Source organism: Lepisma saccharinum, chromosome 13 (genome assembly GCF_977018435.1).
Source record: "Lepisma saccharinum chromosome 13, izLepSacc3.1, whole genome shotgun sequence".
Classification (NCBI taxonomy): domain Eukaryota; kingdom Metazoa; phylum Arthropoda; class Insecta; order Zygentoma; family Lepismatidae; genus Lepisma; species Lepisma saccharinum.
Genome location: NC_139241.1, coordinates 14,198,022 through 14,215,889, shown reverse-complemented (window position 1 = coordinate 14,215,889; position 17,868 = coordinate 14,198,022). Strand labels below are relative to the sequence as shown.

At 39.1% G+C, this 17,868-nt stretch overlaps 1 protein-coding gene across 3 annotated transcripts in view; it reads right to left on the bottom strand.

The window, feature by feature from the left end:
• LOC145997184 (diacylglycerol kinase theta) overlaps positions 1 to 17,868 on the bottom strand; it is a 262,475-nt gene that overhangs the window by 87,086 nt on the left and 157,521 nt on the right. For all 3 annotated transcript variants that reach the window (XM_083133895.1, XM_083133897.1, XM_083133896.1), the window contains exon 3: positions 6,021 to 6,123. In XM_083133895.1, the coding sequence (XP_082990021.1) occupies positions 6,021 to 6,123 (103 nt within the window). The remainder of the gene's footprint in view (positions 1 to 6,020; positions 6,124 to 17,868) is intronic.

The following is a 17,868-nucleotide window of genomic DNA, read 5'->3' as shown; positions in this document are numbered from 1 at the left end:
GCGATTATGGGCAAGAGAGCAACAAAAGGACCCATATTTGTCTTTGTTAATTGCATGCCTTAAGGGAGAGGAAGTTCAATTGGATGAGAAATTGAACAGGAAAGTTTTCGATTTTCATCTGAGCACTTCTTACCTGGATGAAGATGGGATTCTCTACAGAAACATAGAAGAAGGGAAGGGGATGTTTCCCGTGTTTGGACAGCAGCAAAAGATTTGGACACCGGATTCGTTGAAACCGGAAGTGCTGCGAATATCCCATGACGAAGTTCACGCCGCACATCCAGGAGCAGCTAAGACTCTGTTCAAGATTTTGGAACAGTTTACGTGGAAAAATATTTACTCTGATGTTAGAGATTACTGCAGATCATGCCTCACCTGTTTGAGATACAATCCAGATTCTTGTAAAAAGATGGGATTCATGAGAAGTCGCAATCAGCCACGCCCAGGAGTGAAATTGTACAGAGATTTGATTGGACCATTTCCGACCAGTTCTAGGGGGCGTTATCGCTACGTATTTCTCATTGAAGATTCTTCCACAAGATAGATATTGTTGGCACCCTTGACAACAGTGACAGCTAGGACAATTTCCAATGCATTACTGAAATATTGTTACCTTTATGGTTTCCCATCGATATTTATCAGTGATAATCAAAGTGTGTTTCGTAGCCGCCTGTTTCGCCAAGTACTGAGAACCATCAACTGCAAACCCGTGTACATTAATCCATACCGCCCACAAGCAGATATCGCAGAAGCAGCAATTATGACAGTAAAGAGAGCGATAGCCAAGTTTTGCACAGAACACAGCAGGTGGTCAGAAAACTTAGATTCTATGCATTATCAGTGAACAACCAGGTGAAAAGATGCCCGAAGCGTGACGTACGGTTTCTGGTGGAAACGAAAGGCGCCGGGAAGAACGGTCAGCTGACCCAGAGACACCCCATGAAGTTTCGGGGGAAACAGCTGGGTAGACCATAACAAACCAGTCTTTTCTCCTTTGCCGATCCCTTACAAAATAGTTCTTTAAAGGGACAGTTCTAATTGAAATCTCCATTAGTTAAAAGTTTATTTTTATTTGGAGGCATATTTACTCGCGAGTGTTTGCACTTTCTGTAGTACAGTACTCCTACCCTAGGAGTGGATGGAGAGAGGTTCGATCCCAGAACCTCACAAGAAGGAAGCCGCCTGGAAGAGGACGTCCTTGCCATAGATGTCAAACAGCCCACACCTGGAAATGGACTTCACGACGATGAATTAGGATGTCACAGGATGCAGTGAGGAACATTCGAAGAGACTTATTCCGGAAAGTGTAAAGTCAGTGAAGTGAAGTGGACGGTGTTAGTGTTTAATTTTATTTTCAGGCAAACCTCACCAGGCCATTGGACTCACAGACTTACCTGGGGTAAGCCCTTTTTTTTTTTTCAGTGAGGGGAGTATAATACTGTTACAAACAGTATTTGTTTTTTTTGTTTCTTTTTGTGATTGTGTATGATTTTGTATGCTTGGGTTTCTTCCATGGTTCTGTGTAGCTTATAAGAGCCAATAAGGTTTGAACTTTCAGTCCTCCCCCATGCGACGCGCGAGGAAGTATAAATATGGCCTGTGTCAGAGGACCAGGAGAGTGTGTTTTTGAACTGGATAGCAGAAGGGAGAGCGATCTTCGGGCTCCAGTGGCCTCCCTTGAGAAAAAGCATCCCGAGGCAGTTCTGCCGATGCTCAGCTTTCCACTTGGCAGTTCTGCCGTGGGGCTCAAGTTAGAGGAATGTAAATAATGTAACTTAGAGAATTATTGGAAGAATCCGAGCCTTGTTTTGTTAAATTGTAAATAAATGTATAAAGCCCATTTCTGCGAGTTTCAGCAATCACCCTGCAACATTAATTTCAGTAAGTTCTTGCCTGTGATTGATTCTTTGGTTCCGAGCACTCTTGTGAGGAACGGGATGGGAACCCAGGACTAACGAGCCTATTTAGTTGTTTATTTGGGTTTTCCCTGCCAGAAGCAGCCCGGGTAAGGGTGGAGTGTTGCGGAACAGTGTCATGCTTTGGGCTCCGGCTAATGCGTGCAGGTTAGTCTCCTGGGAGAAGCGTAACAACTTTTCTCCTGAGATTTCGAGCTGTGTATTGGACCAGTGGCCACCAAGCATTGTGAGGAATTGGGGAGCTACGAATGAGTTGTGTAACACAGTCACGGAAACCTATAACAATGACCACGTCAGCCCTTAACTGATTGGATGATCTCTCACCTTGTCATGTAGGAGTGAGGCTGGCAGTCGGTATGTAGGCCCTGACCCTCACAGGCTGTTGCATAACATTCTTTTTATGTACGTAGGTACATATGTATATGCATATATATCTGTGATATTGTGTGTGTGTGTGCCCACATGTGCTTCCAGCATTACAACATGTACTTTTCCCCCTCCAGAATAAATTTCTAGAGGCTGGAGGCTGCAGAAGGATAGGTATGTTGTGCTTTGTGAGATATTCGTTCACCTTGAGTAGCAAGGGTAAAACCAATCTTCACGAAAAGAAATAAGAATCATGTACAAAACTATCGTCCAATCTCAATCCTCCCCGGATTCTCAAAGATACTTGAATGTGTAATGTACAACAGGGTTTCTGGAAAAAACCAACATACTTTACAGATGCACAATTCGGATTTAGGAAAAGCCAAACAATTAATGATGCATTATACACATTTTTATCAAAAATTTACAAAGCTAGGGAAGAAAAAGAATATGTTTACGGTACCTTTCTAGATCTAACAAAGGCATTTGATATGGTTCAACGAAAAATTTTATTAAAAAAACTTAACAACGTGGGAATAAGAGGCGCTGCAAATTCATAGTTCCAATCATATTTAGGTTGGTTGGTTGATTTAATGTTTTAAGTCCACTTTATGCACAGTAAGGCTAATCGGGACTGGACCTACAGTTTAAAGTGGAATCCGAACCACCATGTGCCTCCACCGGGTATCGAACCTGGGACTCCTCGATTACAAGGTGACGACGCTACCACTGCGCCATCGGGGAGGCCTTCCAATCATATTTAGAAAAAGGTTTCAATATGTAGAGGTAAGTTCAGAAAAATCCAAATTAGAACTCATTACACAGGAAGTGCCCCAGGGATCAATATTGGGACCAATTCTCTTCCTGATTTATATCAATACTCTACCAGACTATCTAAAACCAACAGATACAGTTCTGTATGCAGATGACACAAATATTTTATTACATGGTTGCAATATTCATAACCTCCAGATTACAACCGATGAAACAATTAAAAGGTTGGCCAACTGGATGAATCACAATCTCTTTTATATTAATGAAACAAAAACTTTCCAAGTAAATTTTAATCCTAACAGAACTTCAGAACATGTTCTTTACAATGGGAATCAAATAGAAGAAATTCCAGAGATTAAATTTTCAGGTACAGAGCCTACCAAAAGTTTAAGACCACCTTGTCATGTGTTTTTCAGACAAACAGAAGTACATATGCAAGTACTTTTCATGAAATAAACACTTTAATACAAAATTGGAATTATTATGTAATGTTATTGAAAGGTACATCAAGATCAAGAAAGTGTAAGGGCATATTAATGCACTTGTAACTAATAGATGCGACTAAAGATACAATTTGTAAAATCATTAAATCTGAACTTTGAAAATATACTTGGAAACAAACATTTCTCCTGAAATTAGATGAATGAAATGTGAAATTTTAATAGTCAATGGGTCCACCTCTAAGTTTCAAGCTTATTTGCACACGTTTCTCATGCTGCGGGCCAATTTCTGGCATTTTTGGGGCGTAATCTCATTCCATACTTCAGAGATCCGTTCACGAAGTTCCTGGACATTCCTTGGCAGGCATCTGGCTACATGAAGACCAATGGTATTCCATAGGTTTTCTGTAGAATTCAGGTCCGAACTTCGTGCTGGCCAAGGCAACAATGGGATTTCCCTCGCTTGAATCCAAGTCATTATTGCTGCTGACATGTGACAAGTCTTGCGATAATCCAGTCCTCGTGTACAGACATTACCCTAGGGTGGCCGCAGCATGGTTTATTAACCACTGTACCTTGTTGCTTGAATTTGTTTATTCTGTTCGCCACGCAGGCTTTACTCACCTTCAATGTGACTGCAATTTCTCAATGAAGCCTATTGCATCTGTACATACCAATTACTTGCCATTTCATGGCCACGGGCACAGATTTTTTCCCCCATTATCACGTAGCTTGCGATTCAAACAGCCTGTTATTATCAAGCGTAACAAAAACAGGTTTGGACTTGCACAATGCTGCTATTCGAGATATGTCTTTCTGCGCCATCTATTGACACACATTTCAACTAATGACTGATAAAATTTGTTCACTCCAGCGCAGTCGCTGAGGAAGATATTGTTATCTGAAGACCTCTCAGTTCTCGCTGTATTTTTTTTTTACTTTGCGAATTTTAGAAAAAAAATATAAAACATGAGAAAATATTTTTGGATATTTTTTGTACCAAAACCTTCGTTCATATTCCACAATACTGGAAAAAAATCAGTACTGTCATAACGACGTCGGTTACGTGTATACACATTCATCTGTACTTCAAAATGCTGGATTTTTCAGTTAAGAAATTTGATTTTCCACTTTCGTATCTCAAGAACTACAAGACGTATGCAAATATTTTTTCGGCAATATATGGCTCACACACTATATTACTTCTATACAATTTCACTCCATATTTGTACCAAAACTTTCGGTCAGGATTCATTTATATGAAAAAAGTTGGTGGTCTTAAACTTTTGGTAGGGACTGTATATGGATTGATGCAACTCTATCATGGGACAAACATATATACATTATCTGAAAAGTTGAGCTCATATTGTTATATGTTCAGAATCCTGAGGAATATCCTAACAAAAGATATGATGAAAACTCTGTACCATGCAATTAATTCAAGAAAAACATACGGGATACCATTCTGGGGCCTATCATCAAAATTAGAAACTATTTTCAAACTCCAGAAAAAAATTGTAAGAATAATAATGCAAGAAGCTCCTAGAGCGCTTAGTAAACCAATCTTTAAACATCTTCGTATAGTACCAGTGCAGTTTCATTCATACACGAGCATGCACACTTATTTAACCAAAATTAAAACTTCCATGAACACAACACAAGAACAGCAAACAACTTTCATTTAGAGACCATAAGATTACAGTTAACAAAAAATACTATTGACCGACCACACAGGATTAAAACTATACAATAAATTACCCAATGTATTCAAGAAAATGAAGAATAAAGCATTTAGAAATCATGTCAAGGAATTTATCTTGGAGAATATGTATTACAAAGTGGATGATTTTTTTGATATATATATATATCAAATACACTGCATACTTATTACAATGTGTATATATATATACGTATTTAAGTGTACACAAGATTTCTATATTTAGAAATTTGATATATCTTTGTTATTATATGTATTCTGCATTCACTCAATAATTTTCTGTAACTATTTTATCATTGTATTGTATTATGTTTCATTCCACGTATTGTATGTATTGAATTGCAATTCATCCTATGAAGTAGTATACTTTGTACATAATTTTAATCCATAACTAAACATTTCTAGTGAAATGTAGTGAAATGTTATCCAATCACAACCATGACGAAACCATGAATGTAATCATTCTGAAGGTGAATAAAACTATCTATCTATCTACCAGCGGAAACTCCCAGAATAGCAGTGTTGACCCAGCATCGTGAGGGCAATTGGGGAGCTACTTGAAAATAAGTAGGGGCTCCTATCTCAAAAGCCAGAAAGTCCTGGCCCTTAGAGAGCTGTTGCGCCATGAAGTTTAGTTTTAGTTTTTAGTTGAATTAAACTGATAGATACGAATATAGCAAGTTGTGATGAACTTTTACTATTTTGAAATATGAACGAGGAAGTATATATTACCAAAGAATGAGTCATACACCAGCAAAATCACACCAGACAGTCACAACATGTAGGCTAAAAATTATGCAAACTTACTTTCGCAATGGACAGATGTGCTGTCCTCCAGTCTTTTGCGGCATACAGTACAGAACTTGCGCTTATGGTGTGTAGGATCAGACCAGCAGTGGGCCATGGGAGTCTGGAAACAAAAGAATTACAGTGTGGACATTTACAGTTTAATGTGCAAAACGTGAACTTTCAACAATGAAAATATGGTAAGAAATGTAAAATTATATTACTATATAAGAATGTGAAATATGATTGTTCGATACATTGAAATAAAAATATTACTATAACTAATATTATAGTTCAAATATTGGTAACTGTTCCATCTCCGCAAAACGTATTTCTTCAATTTTACAGAAGAAACTACTTACGGAAATGAGTTTCTGTGGCATTTTCAAACTTCGTGAAGGTATTTAGGTATTTTCTTTCATCATTGAATCTATTCGACCGGGAACTCATGTATTTTTGAAGAGAAATATATCTCCGATGCACAATTGCAGTTGCTTGTATTTGCTTCCTCTACTTGAACTGGATGTTACGTACGTTTGATGACGTAACCCCCTGTCAGTGTTTCCAACCACGCCGCTGTTTTGCAAGAAAATAAAAAAGAGAAATATACCTTCCTGAAAGTACTACGACCCCAAATTTTAACTATGTTTGCCTAACCTAACCTTACCGTGAATGGTTTGTGGGTCTATGCGTGAATGGTTTTTGGGGCTCTGCATGAATGGTTTGTGAGGCATTTCTGGTTAAGAAGGTTGGAAACACTGCATACCCACTGATGATCCACGACGCTAGTCAAGCTGGTGTGTCACGCTAGCGAAAAAAGGAAGAACAATAATTACTGTAAATTTTTAAAAAATTAAATTATTTTCGTGAGAAAAACAAAATGCCACCTTAAACAATGTTTCGCTATGCAGAATAGGTAAGTAGGAATGTTAAAAATGATCAAATAAATGAATGAGAGGTGTTTTGCGAAGATGGAACAGGTAATCAAATATTTAAATATCACATTTTCATTATTTGTGGAATGTGCAGCATTTTGCTCTAGATAGAAATTTGATGTTGTAGTAATAAACAACAGAAAAATGTTCGTATATTTACCACTTCCACTTCTAGTATTATCTTCGCAAGTTAGGAGATGAGGAGTGGGGTGGTGGTGATGAATTGATTGTTTAGGATTTGGTTATTCGATATCATAATGGATTGGTCACGATGGTGAGGATGCATTGAACCGATATGGAGGGATTCCACAAATATTCCACAGGTGTGTAGAGTTGACTTTAAAACTGATTTTTGTCACTTTCTTTCTTGTTGAGAACGACAGTCTTGTGTACCTAACAGTACCATGTGGGATATTTGTATATGTTGTTTGGTTCTTTTTTATAGCAAAGGGCACATGGAATATAAATTTCTCTACCACGCCAAGTATATTTTCTAGTTTAGTTACCGTAGGTTATATTTTCGAAATATTAAAAACGCCAGGACCGATTTCTTTCAAATGCAATATCAGGTATCTAGCTGCAATGAAAATTATAGTAAAAGCATTGGGATTTTGTATTGTAAAATCTATTAATGTAGTATTGTATTGTAACGTAAGTATTGACATGTCCTATATTACCATGTACTGTAATTTGTACACACCGGTAGTCCTTGGATGCAAATAAACTAAACTAAACTATCTGGGGGCAGTGGCAGATCCAGAAGTTGCCGTTGGAAGGATCGACGTTCGGTCGGGTACTTCACCTCACCGAGAATCAATTCTAGCCTACAATTGCACTGTTTTATATCAACAATACGTGCACTGTTTTATACGAGTATCAACAATACGTATAAGGGTAAAGTTCCACGTGCATGAAGGCACATTTAGGGGATGTGGGGTAGAGCAGCACACATTCTCGATCCAGACTATTTTGGAGGTGATGTGATCAGTACCATGCTCTGGCAGCCTTTACCGCTCCCCCTGGGTTGCCCCTAGGTACCCATTGATTTCAGGCAGGGTGAGCTCCGACCTTAGATCAACCACCCCGAGAATCGAACCCGGGTCTCCGGCTTGGCAGTCAGACGCCCTACCGACTAAACCACCATACTGCAAACAGGAACCAAGCTAACTTTCATGCTCTACAGATTCTAAAAATAGTGACCCAGGGCTGGAATGAATGGTTATTATTGTATGTAGTTATCATAATTCCACCAGTTGCCACGGTAAACTAGATGATCAGTAATGAGGAGTAAATTGAGGAGTCACAGGGGTCTTAAGTTTGATTCCCTTTTCAGGCATATTGCACTCAGTGGTTCGGATCCAAATTTAAATTGTAGGTCCAGTTCTGATTAGCCTATCATGAACATAAAATTGACTTAAATGAAACTTTGGAAATTATTCTCGAGTCTCTTAAACTTGTTGATAAATATAAGACAGGGAAGTCTTCAAAAGTTTGGAACGGCGATCGCCCCTCTGGGATTTCATAACTCGCGAGGTCTGCTATGGCTTTCAGATTGTTGCAATGGAAAATTATCCTAACTCTAGGGTTGCCATGGCCCGTGGATTTTCAAACTTGCGAGTTTGTGCAAACGGGCATGAGACAGCTGGGGGGATGTTTTGCTAAAATTTTGCTAGCTCTGGGATGACCATCCCCCTGCATCCCCATTCACTTCGAGCACTGGGTACTGGTCATAACTCTGAGAAAACTTTTCAAGGTGGTGTGAAGTGATGAAAAAAAGATAATAAAGTTTAGTTTAAGGTAGAAAGTATAGACGCCCGCACTTGTCTTCGAAAGACTTCACATAATTCAAATTTTGAAATTGTAGCGTGAATACATGGACGAGAGGTGGCGTGAAAGATGACAGTGCCTATGCAAATTATCCTAGTGGTGGGGATGTTTTAGGAGTATTTTCTTAACTGGGAGAAAGCATCACTACACCTTTTCCCCACTTTAAACACTGCTGTCCTCTCCCCCCCTGAGAAAAAATCCTGCTGACGGCCTTGGTAGAGAGGCTACGGTTGGAATTAGTACCACAACGCTCATTCTTCTTCTTCTTCCATCTTACCCAACCTAACTTAACCTAACTTAGCGTCACTAATGACGTCACGTCAGCTAGTCGGGCACGTCAGCCAATCGGATTGCTTAAAACTGTAGTGGCAGCAATTACTACCATTGCACTACGTATTTTTACGTGAAGAATTTTACTTTCTACAATGCGATAGGTGTGTTAATACTATAACAGGACTCTCAAATAGGAGGCTGCTTACATTTAAGCAGGTGGGGGAAGTCGGGTGATCACATTTTACTTTTATGGTAATTCATAATTTACATTTTTAGGCATCTTGGGGAGCAGTGTCGAATTAATGCAAATGCAGAGAAGTAGTAAGAGGGGGGGGGGGAGTATTTTATTCTGCATATTTTAATTTTTTTCTTTAAAGTTTACTCACACGAAATTATACAAATATTCGAAACTAATGACAAGGCAATATCACTGGACATTTTAAATAAACGAAAATTGCGTAACGCGGCCACTATTGCCGCTGAACTGAAAGAATTACCGGACAGAGCTGTTTGTGCTGGAAGAGGGAGGTGCCTCAAAGTGTTCATTGTATCCCAAAATTTTATAGCCTGACCTGTCTCCATGTCGATGAGCAAGGGTCCTTGAGCTTCGCGGACAGTCCGACACCGAAATGCGGCATACACAGTGCGTCTACTAAGTTTTAGAACTGGAATGAAAACATACTTACAGGACAGCAATCAAAACGTTTATTGTTTATTATTGAGTATACATCCCTCCTAAGTGGACACACGTGTTTGCACGGTCGTGCAGTCTCTGGATGCCGTGGTAGAAGTCACCTTCGGGAATCGAGTGTAAAACAGGCGTGTCACCCTCCTGAATGTCACAAACAGGGTCGAAAACATGACCTCTCAATGGGGATTTTAATTTCGGGAACAGAAAATAGTCCGCAGGTGCTAAGTCCGGAGAATAACGGGGGTGGTCCAACACAGTCACAATTTTTTGGCCAAAAACTGCCTGCATCTCTTCAGCCTTTCTGCTCGTCAGTCAGGGAATGTGGAATGAATCGCGAACAAATCTTATTTTTTCGCAAATGTTCCACAACAATCTTCCTCGCCGTGTCCTTGCCGATATTTGATTCGTCCCCTATCATTCTGAGCGAGAGCTGGCGGTTCTCAAGAAGCAATTGTCGAAGTCGAACTGCGTCGATGTTCTGTTCATTTCGACGCTCAACTGGACAGCCACTCCTGGGATCGTCTGTAATGTCGTCTCGTCCGGCACGAAAGCGTCCATACCATCGGAACACATTCGACCGGGATAATGCTTGATCCCCGTAAGCTGCATTTATCATCTCAAGGGTGTCTGTCGCCGTTTTACCGGCTTTGAAACAGAACTTAGTCGCTATTCGTTGCTCCTCACTCGCATTCATGACGGGCAACTTTGACACAACTTTGTTCAATCGCACACGGCACAGACACTACACACTCGCATACAGCAAACACTGCCTCCAATGACTCGACACCTATTGCTAACTGCTTCCGTACTTGGCCGGTAGTTGGCTCGTCTGACAGTTGCAAGGCAATGTGTATATATTTTATTTGTGAAACAAAGTTTCTACCGATTTCCCGTCATAAACTATTTCTGGAGAGAGTACATTCATGATTTTTTTGTGTCGAAGCTGACAGACACACATTAAGGCTTTACTGCCTTGCGCACTTGCATTTAGGATGTAGCCGAAGTGAGGAAGGATGAAAAGAAAAGGACAGATCGTCGGCATCAGGAAGGTCCACTGGGGTATTTTCCACCCTCTTGTGTTTACTACCGCGGGAGGGTTTCTCTGACGTCAAGATGAAACGAGTATCTCATACTTCAGTACCACAAAGCACGTAGTGCTGTTAATGAGCAGGGGTCCAGATTTATAGACGCTAAAAACTTTTAAAACGGCAGGCAAATAGGCACCCAAAATGATGAAAATACACGTAAACACTTGATGGCACAAGTATTTACTTGATTGTTTTGGTATTTTATTAAATTTTACTTATTTTTAATTTTTGCGTCACTTTATTTACATTCGGTTAATCGCAACGAATATGATGAATAGTAGCTAGATGAAATTAATTATAGGGAAAATGTTTTATTCAAAGAAATAATAATAATAATAATACGAAGAAGAAGAAGTGTGAATTTATGCATATTGCAGGGAAAAACTTGTACAGTGTCTCTCAAAAGTTTTAGGACAACGACATTTTAAACTAGGCAACCCAATTTACACAAGCCGTTGGTGGGTTGCGTGCAGAGTTAGGCTCAATTTCAGGGTTGCCACGTGCACAATAGATATTTATAAAATACGCGAAAGAAATATAAACAAATATTATTGTATAAAATTATTAAAAATATCACTATTATATCGCAAATGACAAAATTCTTTCTGAAAGATAAAAATAGGTTTCTAGTATTTCATCGCTGATGAGTCTACAGTAAGGAAAAGAGGTGAGAGGAAACGAAAGGTTACAAAGGAGAGGAGAAAGAGAAAGCGAAAGGAGAAGAGGAAAGGTAGAGGAGAGAAGAAAGATAGGATAGACGAGGAGAGGAGATGTAGTGAGGAGAATGGAAAAAGATTCGAGGAGAGATGAGGAAAAAGAACAAAGAAGAGAAAAGAGGAGGGAAACGAGAGGAGAGGAGGAGACGAGAAGAGGGAAGTGGAGAGTAGAGTAAAGGAGAGAAAAAGAGAAGAACGAAAAAAGAGAGTCCAGTGGAGTCGGAAATCTAAGACAGGAAAGGAGATAAGAGGAGTGGAGAAGAGTGGGATGGAGATAAGATGCGAGAAAAGTAGGGAAGGCGATATGAGATAAAAGCGGAACAGAAAGAGGGGAGAGAAGAAGGAGAAGGAACTGGAGAGAAGAGGTAGTTGCAGAAAATATCGTCTGAGCGTCAAGAATGGATGCATTGGTCAAATTATCGACATGAAACATTCAATAACATTTTGAAATGTATTGGAGAATATATTAGATCGGTGCGAAATCCCTTTTGGCTGAGTTCAGAGCAAATTAAAAATCTTCCATGTAAGATCTTTGATTTTTACCTGCGATTACACCACTAAACAAATGAACGTAATTTTTAATATTTATAAGAATTATTCATTTTTTCTCTACTTCTCGGTTCGTTGAAATTGAGATTTTGTAATTCAATATTTCCCCTCCCCCCATCGTTAATTCCAAACTGAATCATTCCGTTTCACACGGCGTGGACAATGAAATCAATAGGATATGTCTAAAACTTACGAAAATTTTCTGCCACCGAAAAGGTTTGAACCTACGACCATCAGATTGACATTCCTGAACGGTAGCCACTACCCTACAAGCTTTCGTTCCTTAAACGAGGTAGAAGAACCGCTACACCACGCCTTTACCTTCGAATGAAACAACAATTTTTTCTAAGTATTCTGTCCCTTTAATATTGTAAATGTCGTTAGGTATACGTGTAGTTGAACTTTTACTTTAATTTTGATTTGCTTTCTTGTAGTATAACCGATATCCTCGAGAAATAATTTTCGAAGTAATTAAAAACGAGAATATTGGTAGTTGTGAAAATGCGAGTTATTTCTTCTAACTTATTATTGTGATTAGACATTACTAATGAAAAATATCTAGAGGCTTGAACATTACAGGACGATGTTATTTTCCTGTGATACTGTAACAGACAAAATGCTTGTTTACTGATGCAAGTCTTGTGTCCAGAACAGTCTTATGAAATGTATTTGCTGTTGCGTAAGGTAAGACGAAATAATTACACCGTGTGCGAACTACCAAATCTGTGCAACGTTATACGTAAACAGGCGGAAAATTTTATTCATAAAATCATGTCACATTTGACAGTATTAGTCAAGAGAGACTCGTGGGACACTGTGTTAAGGTGCTGGACTAAATCCTTCTAATTTTTCTTCCTCGAAGAACAACAATTTCTAAGGAAGAGCAACAGTGATGATCTTTCTTATTTCTTTTAAATGCTTACACTTTCCTTTAATTGGGTTAAAAATAAATAAGAATATTGCTTGTATTTCTGTCATTGACGTAGACCAGAGAGACAGACAGACAGACAGACAGATATTACAAAATAGTTCAAATAGTGCGAGCGCCATTAAAAAGTCATGATAATTCTATGTTGCGTACTTAGAATTATTCATACAATAAAGAACATGTCTAATTGTGAGTTAACAAAAAAACAATAATAAAGAGACATTTTTGCATCACGATTGCAGTTCGAAAAAGTCGGGACAGGGATTGAAAGTAACGCACTGTCCTGACTAAATCGGTAAATCGGACGTCTGCTAGCCTTGCATCAATGATTATGAAACTAAAACCACCCAATATTGCAACTTGAAGACTTTTGCGCAAGAAACAGATTCATTTATGCAAGAGCAAAATTGAAATTTTTACATATTTCAAAAATCGACGATGTTATTTTCGTATTTATTTATTTATAGGTTCACATTTAAATATTTTAGGGTTCGAGGGGGGAGCATGGCCCACATGGACCCTCCCCTGGGTACTGACCTTACGTAGACAGTGGAAGAGAAATTTTGGAGAACCTTTCTATTAAATTTAGTATTTACATTCACCTTATGCTCAGATAGATTAAACCGTTTATTGGCAATCGTGAACTTTTCGTTTAATAGATAATATTTGGTTTTAGACGACGGGAGAACATTGGTCTTTCTTGCTCTTTTGAGAGAATATATACTTCTACAATAGCAATCGCGTTCGGAAACCGTGAAAAAAATGTGACTTGGTTTTCAAATGCAGACAAGCTTGGTAGTCTAGCTTGCTCGCGATCAAAGTGACTCACGCTATTCAAGGCCGCTTCTTATCGCAAAACACTGTGGTTTGATGCACAGTGTATGCACCCAGCACTTTACAAGTGACCAGAGTCGAATTTTAAAGAGAATCTGAAGAATGGTAGATTTCATCAGAGGCGGCTAGGTAGGCACCAGCTCAACATGCAATAGTTTAAGTGATAATTCCTGACAAACAAAAAACCGTATTGAATAATTATTGGGATAGTAATACGTGTATCCGCTCCTTTTTAACAATGTAAGCTCGAAGACAATCTGTATTCTATTTATTTATACTGGCAACTTGGTCAACCGGAGGTTATTTTATCGCCTTCGATGATCGAATTGTCTGATCGATTATTTTTTGTTTACCCAGGAACATGCCCCATAGGAGATTTCCGAGACCGGGTTACGCTACTCACTCGTAGCTCCCCAATTTCTTCACGATGGTGGGTTGCCACCGGTCCCATACACAGGCCGAGAACCTAGAGAGTGAGCATAGGCGGACTCGAATCCATGCCGTCCTGCAGTCGGAGTCCAAAGCACAGCTCCTTTGACCGCACGGTCACGGAGGAGGACTTTTCTTATCTTACCTTTGACTAATCGCGACGATGAGGATGAATTATGAATAGAAAAATAAAGAAGGTCACGCACAAAGTAGAGGGCAATCTTCAACCTCTTGGGATGACGAGTTCAAGCCCTTAATATGAGGATTTCAACCTTAGACGACCTCAATTTCAAAATTATAAACAAAATGCCTACTTACACTAAACTTCTCATCAAGGCCAAAATAGTTTGTAACTGTGAAACTACCCCTGAATACAAATTGACATTTTTTTCCATGTGAGTAAGAATTCAATGTGTGGCATACAGACATAGACGATACCTTTTGAGAAACAATTAACTGTACCCTGTCCCAGGATCTCTGGAGCAAAGCCGCGCATAGCGGAAGAGAAGTGGGGAGAGGGGATCGAGTGGACAGAGCGAATCAGTGCACGCTGCTGGGAAGGCTGGTAACTGCGGTGGTTTTCCTCCCTCCACGCAATCCCATTCCTCTCTCACGTGTTCATCGCTGCTCAGATACTTTTTTCGTTCACCTGCTCCAGAGATAAGTGGGACAGAGTGTAGTTCGCATACATGTAGCAAGTAACGTATCCCAGAATGAAAATTCCACGTAGTTTTAAAACGTTTGTTTAAGCAATGAATGACTGGAAACGGATCACACATAATTCCCTTGACAAAATCTAGTGGTCGAAAATTAATTTCAAGACATTTCATATCTATTCACCATATTCCAAGTTATAAGGAACTATTTCGTAGATGTTCATGAAACCGTTATAAAATTACAAAAATAAAATATATTCACAAGCTTAGATATACTAATACGAAGAAAGAAATTCAGAGTTAAATTTCAAATGCATGTGTATAAAGTAATTCTAGAAGTACAGAGCTATAGCTGAGTATTTAACTTCTTTTTTGCAGATAACGTTTACAATATTGAGGCGACAGAATAATTAGGAACTGTAGCTCCAAGAAAACAAAGGGCGTAGTGTATTGGTTAGAGTTCTTGAAAGCATTGCGGTCCCACGTTCGATCCTCCATACTAGATGTTCCTTAAAAAAGAATCCCTTCCATTAAACAAGAGCATGGTAACATTATTTGTAAGAGCAGTATGTAGTGGATGCATTGTTCTGCATATGAAATTTATAAAAAAAATAAACAAATAAATGAATTGACACACGTTCAACGGGATATTTTTATATATAAGATCATGAATTATGATACTCTAACGATAATTGTGTACTGCTTCAAAGACACTGACAAATATTAATGAAATAACTATTTACATGTGTGGCAATTCAGGACATGCTAATTTTACCCCTTTTCCCACTTGAGTTCAATGCAAGGATACCTCCGCAAATATCGAATGAAAAGTTCTCACCATTCTCCATTAAATGTTTTCGCCGAGTCTTACTACTTTCGTTTTCTTTGTTACAAACAATACTTGTTTGCAGGTTACATGCAGGAGAGTTGCATCTACATTTCACATTGGTCAGCTCCTTCTACCTGGCTTAAGGAGCGAAAGCTTGTAGGGTAGTGGCTACCGTTCAGGATTTTCAATCTGATGGTCGTAGGTTCAAACCCTTCCGGTGGCAGAAAATTTTCGTAAGTTTTAGAGATATCCCATTGTGTTCATTGTCCACGCCGTGTGAAACGGGATGATTCAGTTTGGAATTAACGATGGGGGGAGGGGAAATATTGAATTACAAAATCTCAATTTCAACGAACCGAGAAGTAGAGAAAAATTGAATAATTCCTATAAATATTAAAAATTACGTTCATTTGTTTAGTGGTGTAATCGCAGGTAAAATCAAAGATCTTACATGGAAGATTTTAATTTGCTCTGAACTCAGCCAAAAGGGATTTCGCACCGATCTAATATATTCTCCAATACATTTCAAAATGTTATTGAATGTTTCATGTCGATAATTTGAGCAATGCATCCATTCTTGACGCTCAGACGATATTTTCTGCAACTACCTCTTCTCTCCAGTTCCTTCTCCTTCTTCTCTCCCCTCTTTCTGTTCTGCTTTTATCTCATATCGCCTTCCCTACTTTTCTCGCATCTTATCTCCATCCCACTCTTCTCCACTCCTCTTATCTCCTTTCCTGTCTTAGATTTCCGACTCCACTGCACTCTCTTTTTTCGTTCTTCTCTTTTTCTCTCCTTTACTCTACTCTCCACTTCCCTCTTCTCGTCTCCTCCTCTCCTCTCGTTTTCCTCCTCTTTTCTCTTCTTTGTTCTTTTTCCTCATCTCTCCTCGAATCTTTTTCCATTCTCCTCACTACATCTCCTCTCCTCGTCTATCCTATCTTTCTTCTCTCCTCTACCTTTCCTCTTCTCCTTTCGCTTTCTCTTTCTCCTCTCCTTTGTAACCTTTCGTTTCCTCTCACCTCTTTTCCTTACTGTAGACTCATCAGCGATGAAATACTAGAAACCTATTTTTATCTTTCAGAAAGAATTTTGTCATTTGCGATATAATAGTGATATTTTTAATAATTTTATATAATAATATTTGTTTATATTTCTTTCGCGTATTTTATAAATATCTATTGTGCACGTGGCAACCCTGAAATTGAACCTAACTCTGCACGCAACCCACCAACGGCTTGTGTAAATTGGGTTGCCTAGTTTAAAATGTCGTTGTCCTAAAACTTTTGAGAGACACTGTACATTGTGGATATATTTACCTACTGCTTTTGCTTCATTGTTATCCTCCCCTTTTATTCCTACGATAATATCTAGTTCTACAAAACTCTGGCTTTAATCGCGGCGTTGAGGTCGAATGGTGATAACATGAAAAGACAATCACGAAGGAACATGGACAAAACAAAACAGAACCCGTCATAGGATTACACTGGTTGTGGGTCCACATACCGGAGCCTCATTAATCTGCAACAATGCAGTCCACAATGTACTACGTGGAAGAAAGGTTGAAACTTGAGAACTCTCCGTAAACACCACTCCCTATTTTAAATAATATTGATGGTTTACTGTGATTTCAAGCGCACGTGTGTGTGTGTGTAACAATAAGTAATCATTATGCAATATTAATAAACATGTTGGTTTTGAGAGTAGAATTTTACTAGAAATGGATGTTGCCTGTTATTTCAGGTTTCATAATGTAGCATAGACGCCGACATAAGCCTTGAGCGGTGTATACTTGCGCCAAGATAATAAACATCGGAACTACAGACTTCCCTTCCTGTTTCTTTCACCCTGGCACTTTTATGCTAGATGGCTAGAATCGAACCTAGAACCTTTTATTTCGAGGCGATAGTTGTTGAGTTGAGTTAGTGTTTTAAGTCCACTTTATGCACAGTAAGGCTAATCGGGACTGGGCCTACAGTTTAAAGTGGGATCCGAACCACTATATGTGCCTCCACCGGGTATCGAACCCAGAACCCCTTTATTACAAGGCGGCCATGCTACCGTTACGCCATCGGGGAGGCCCTCGAGGTGATCGTGTTACCCACGGGGAGGTC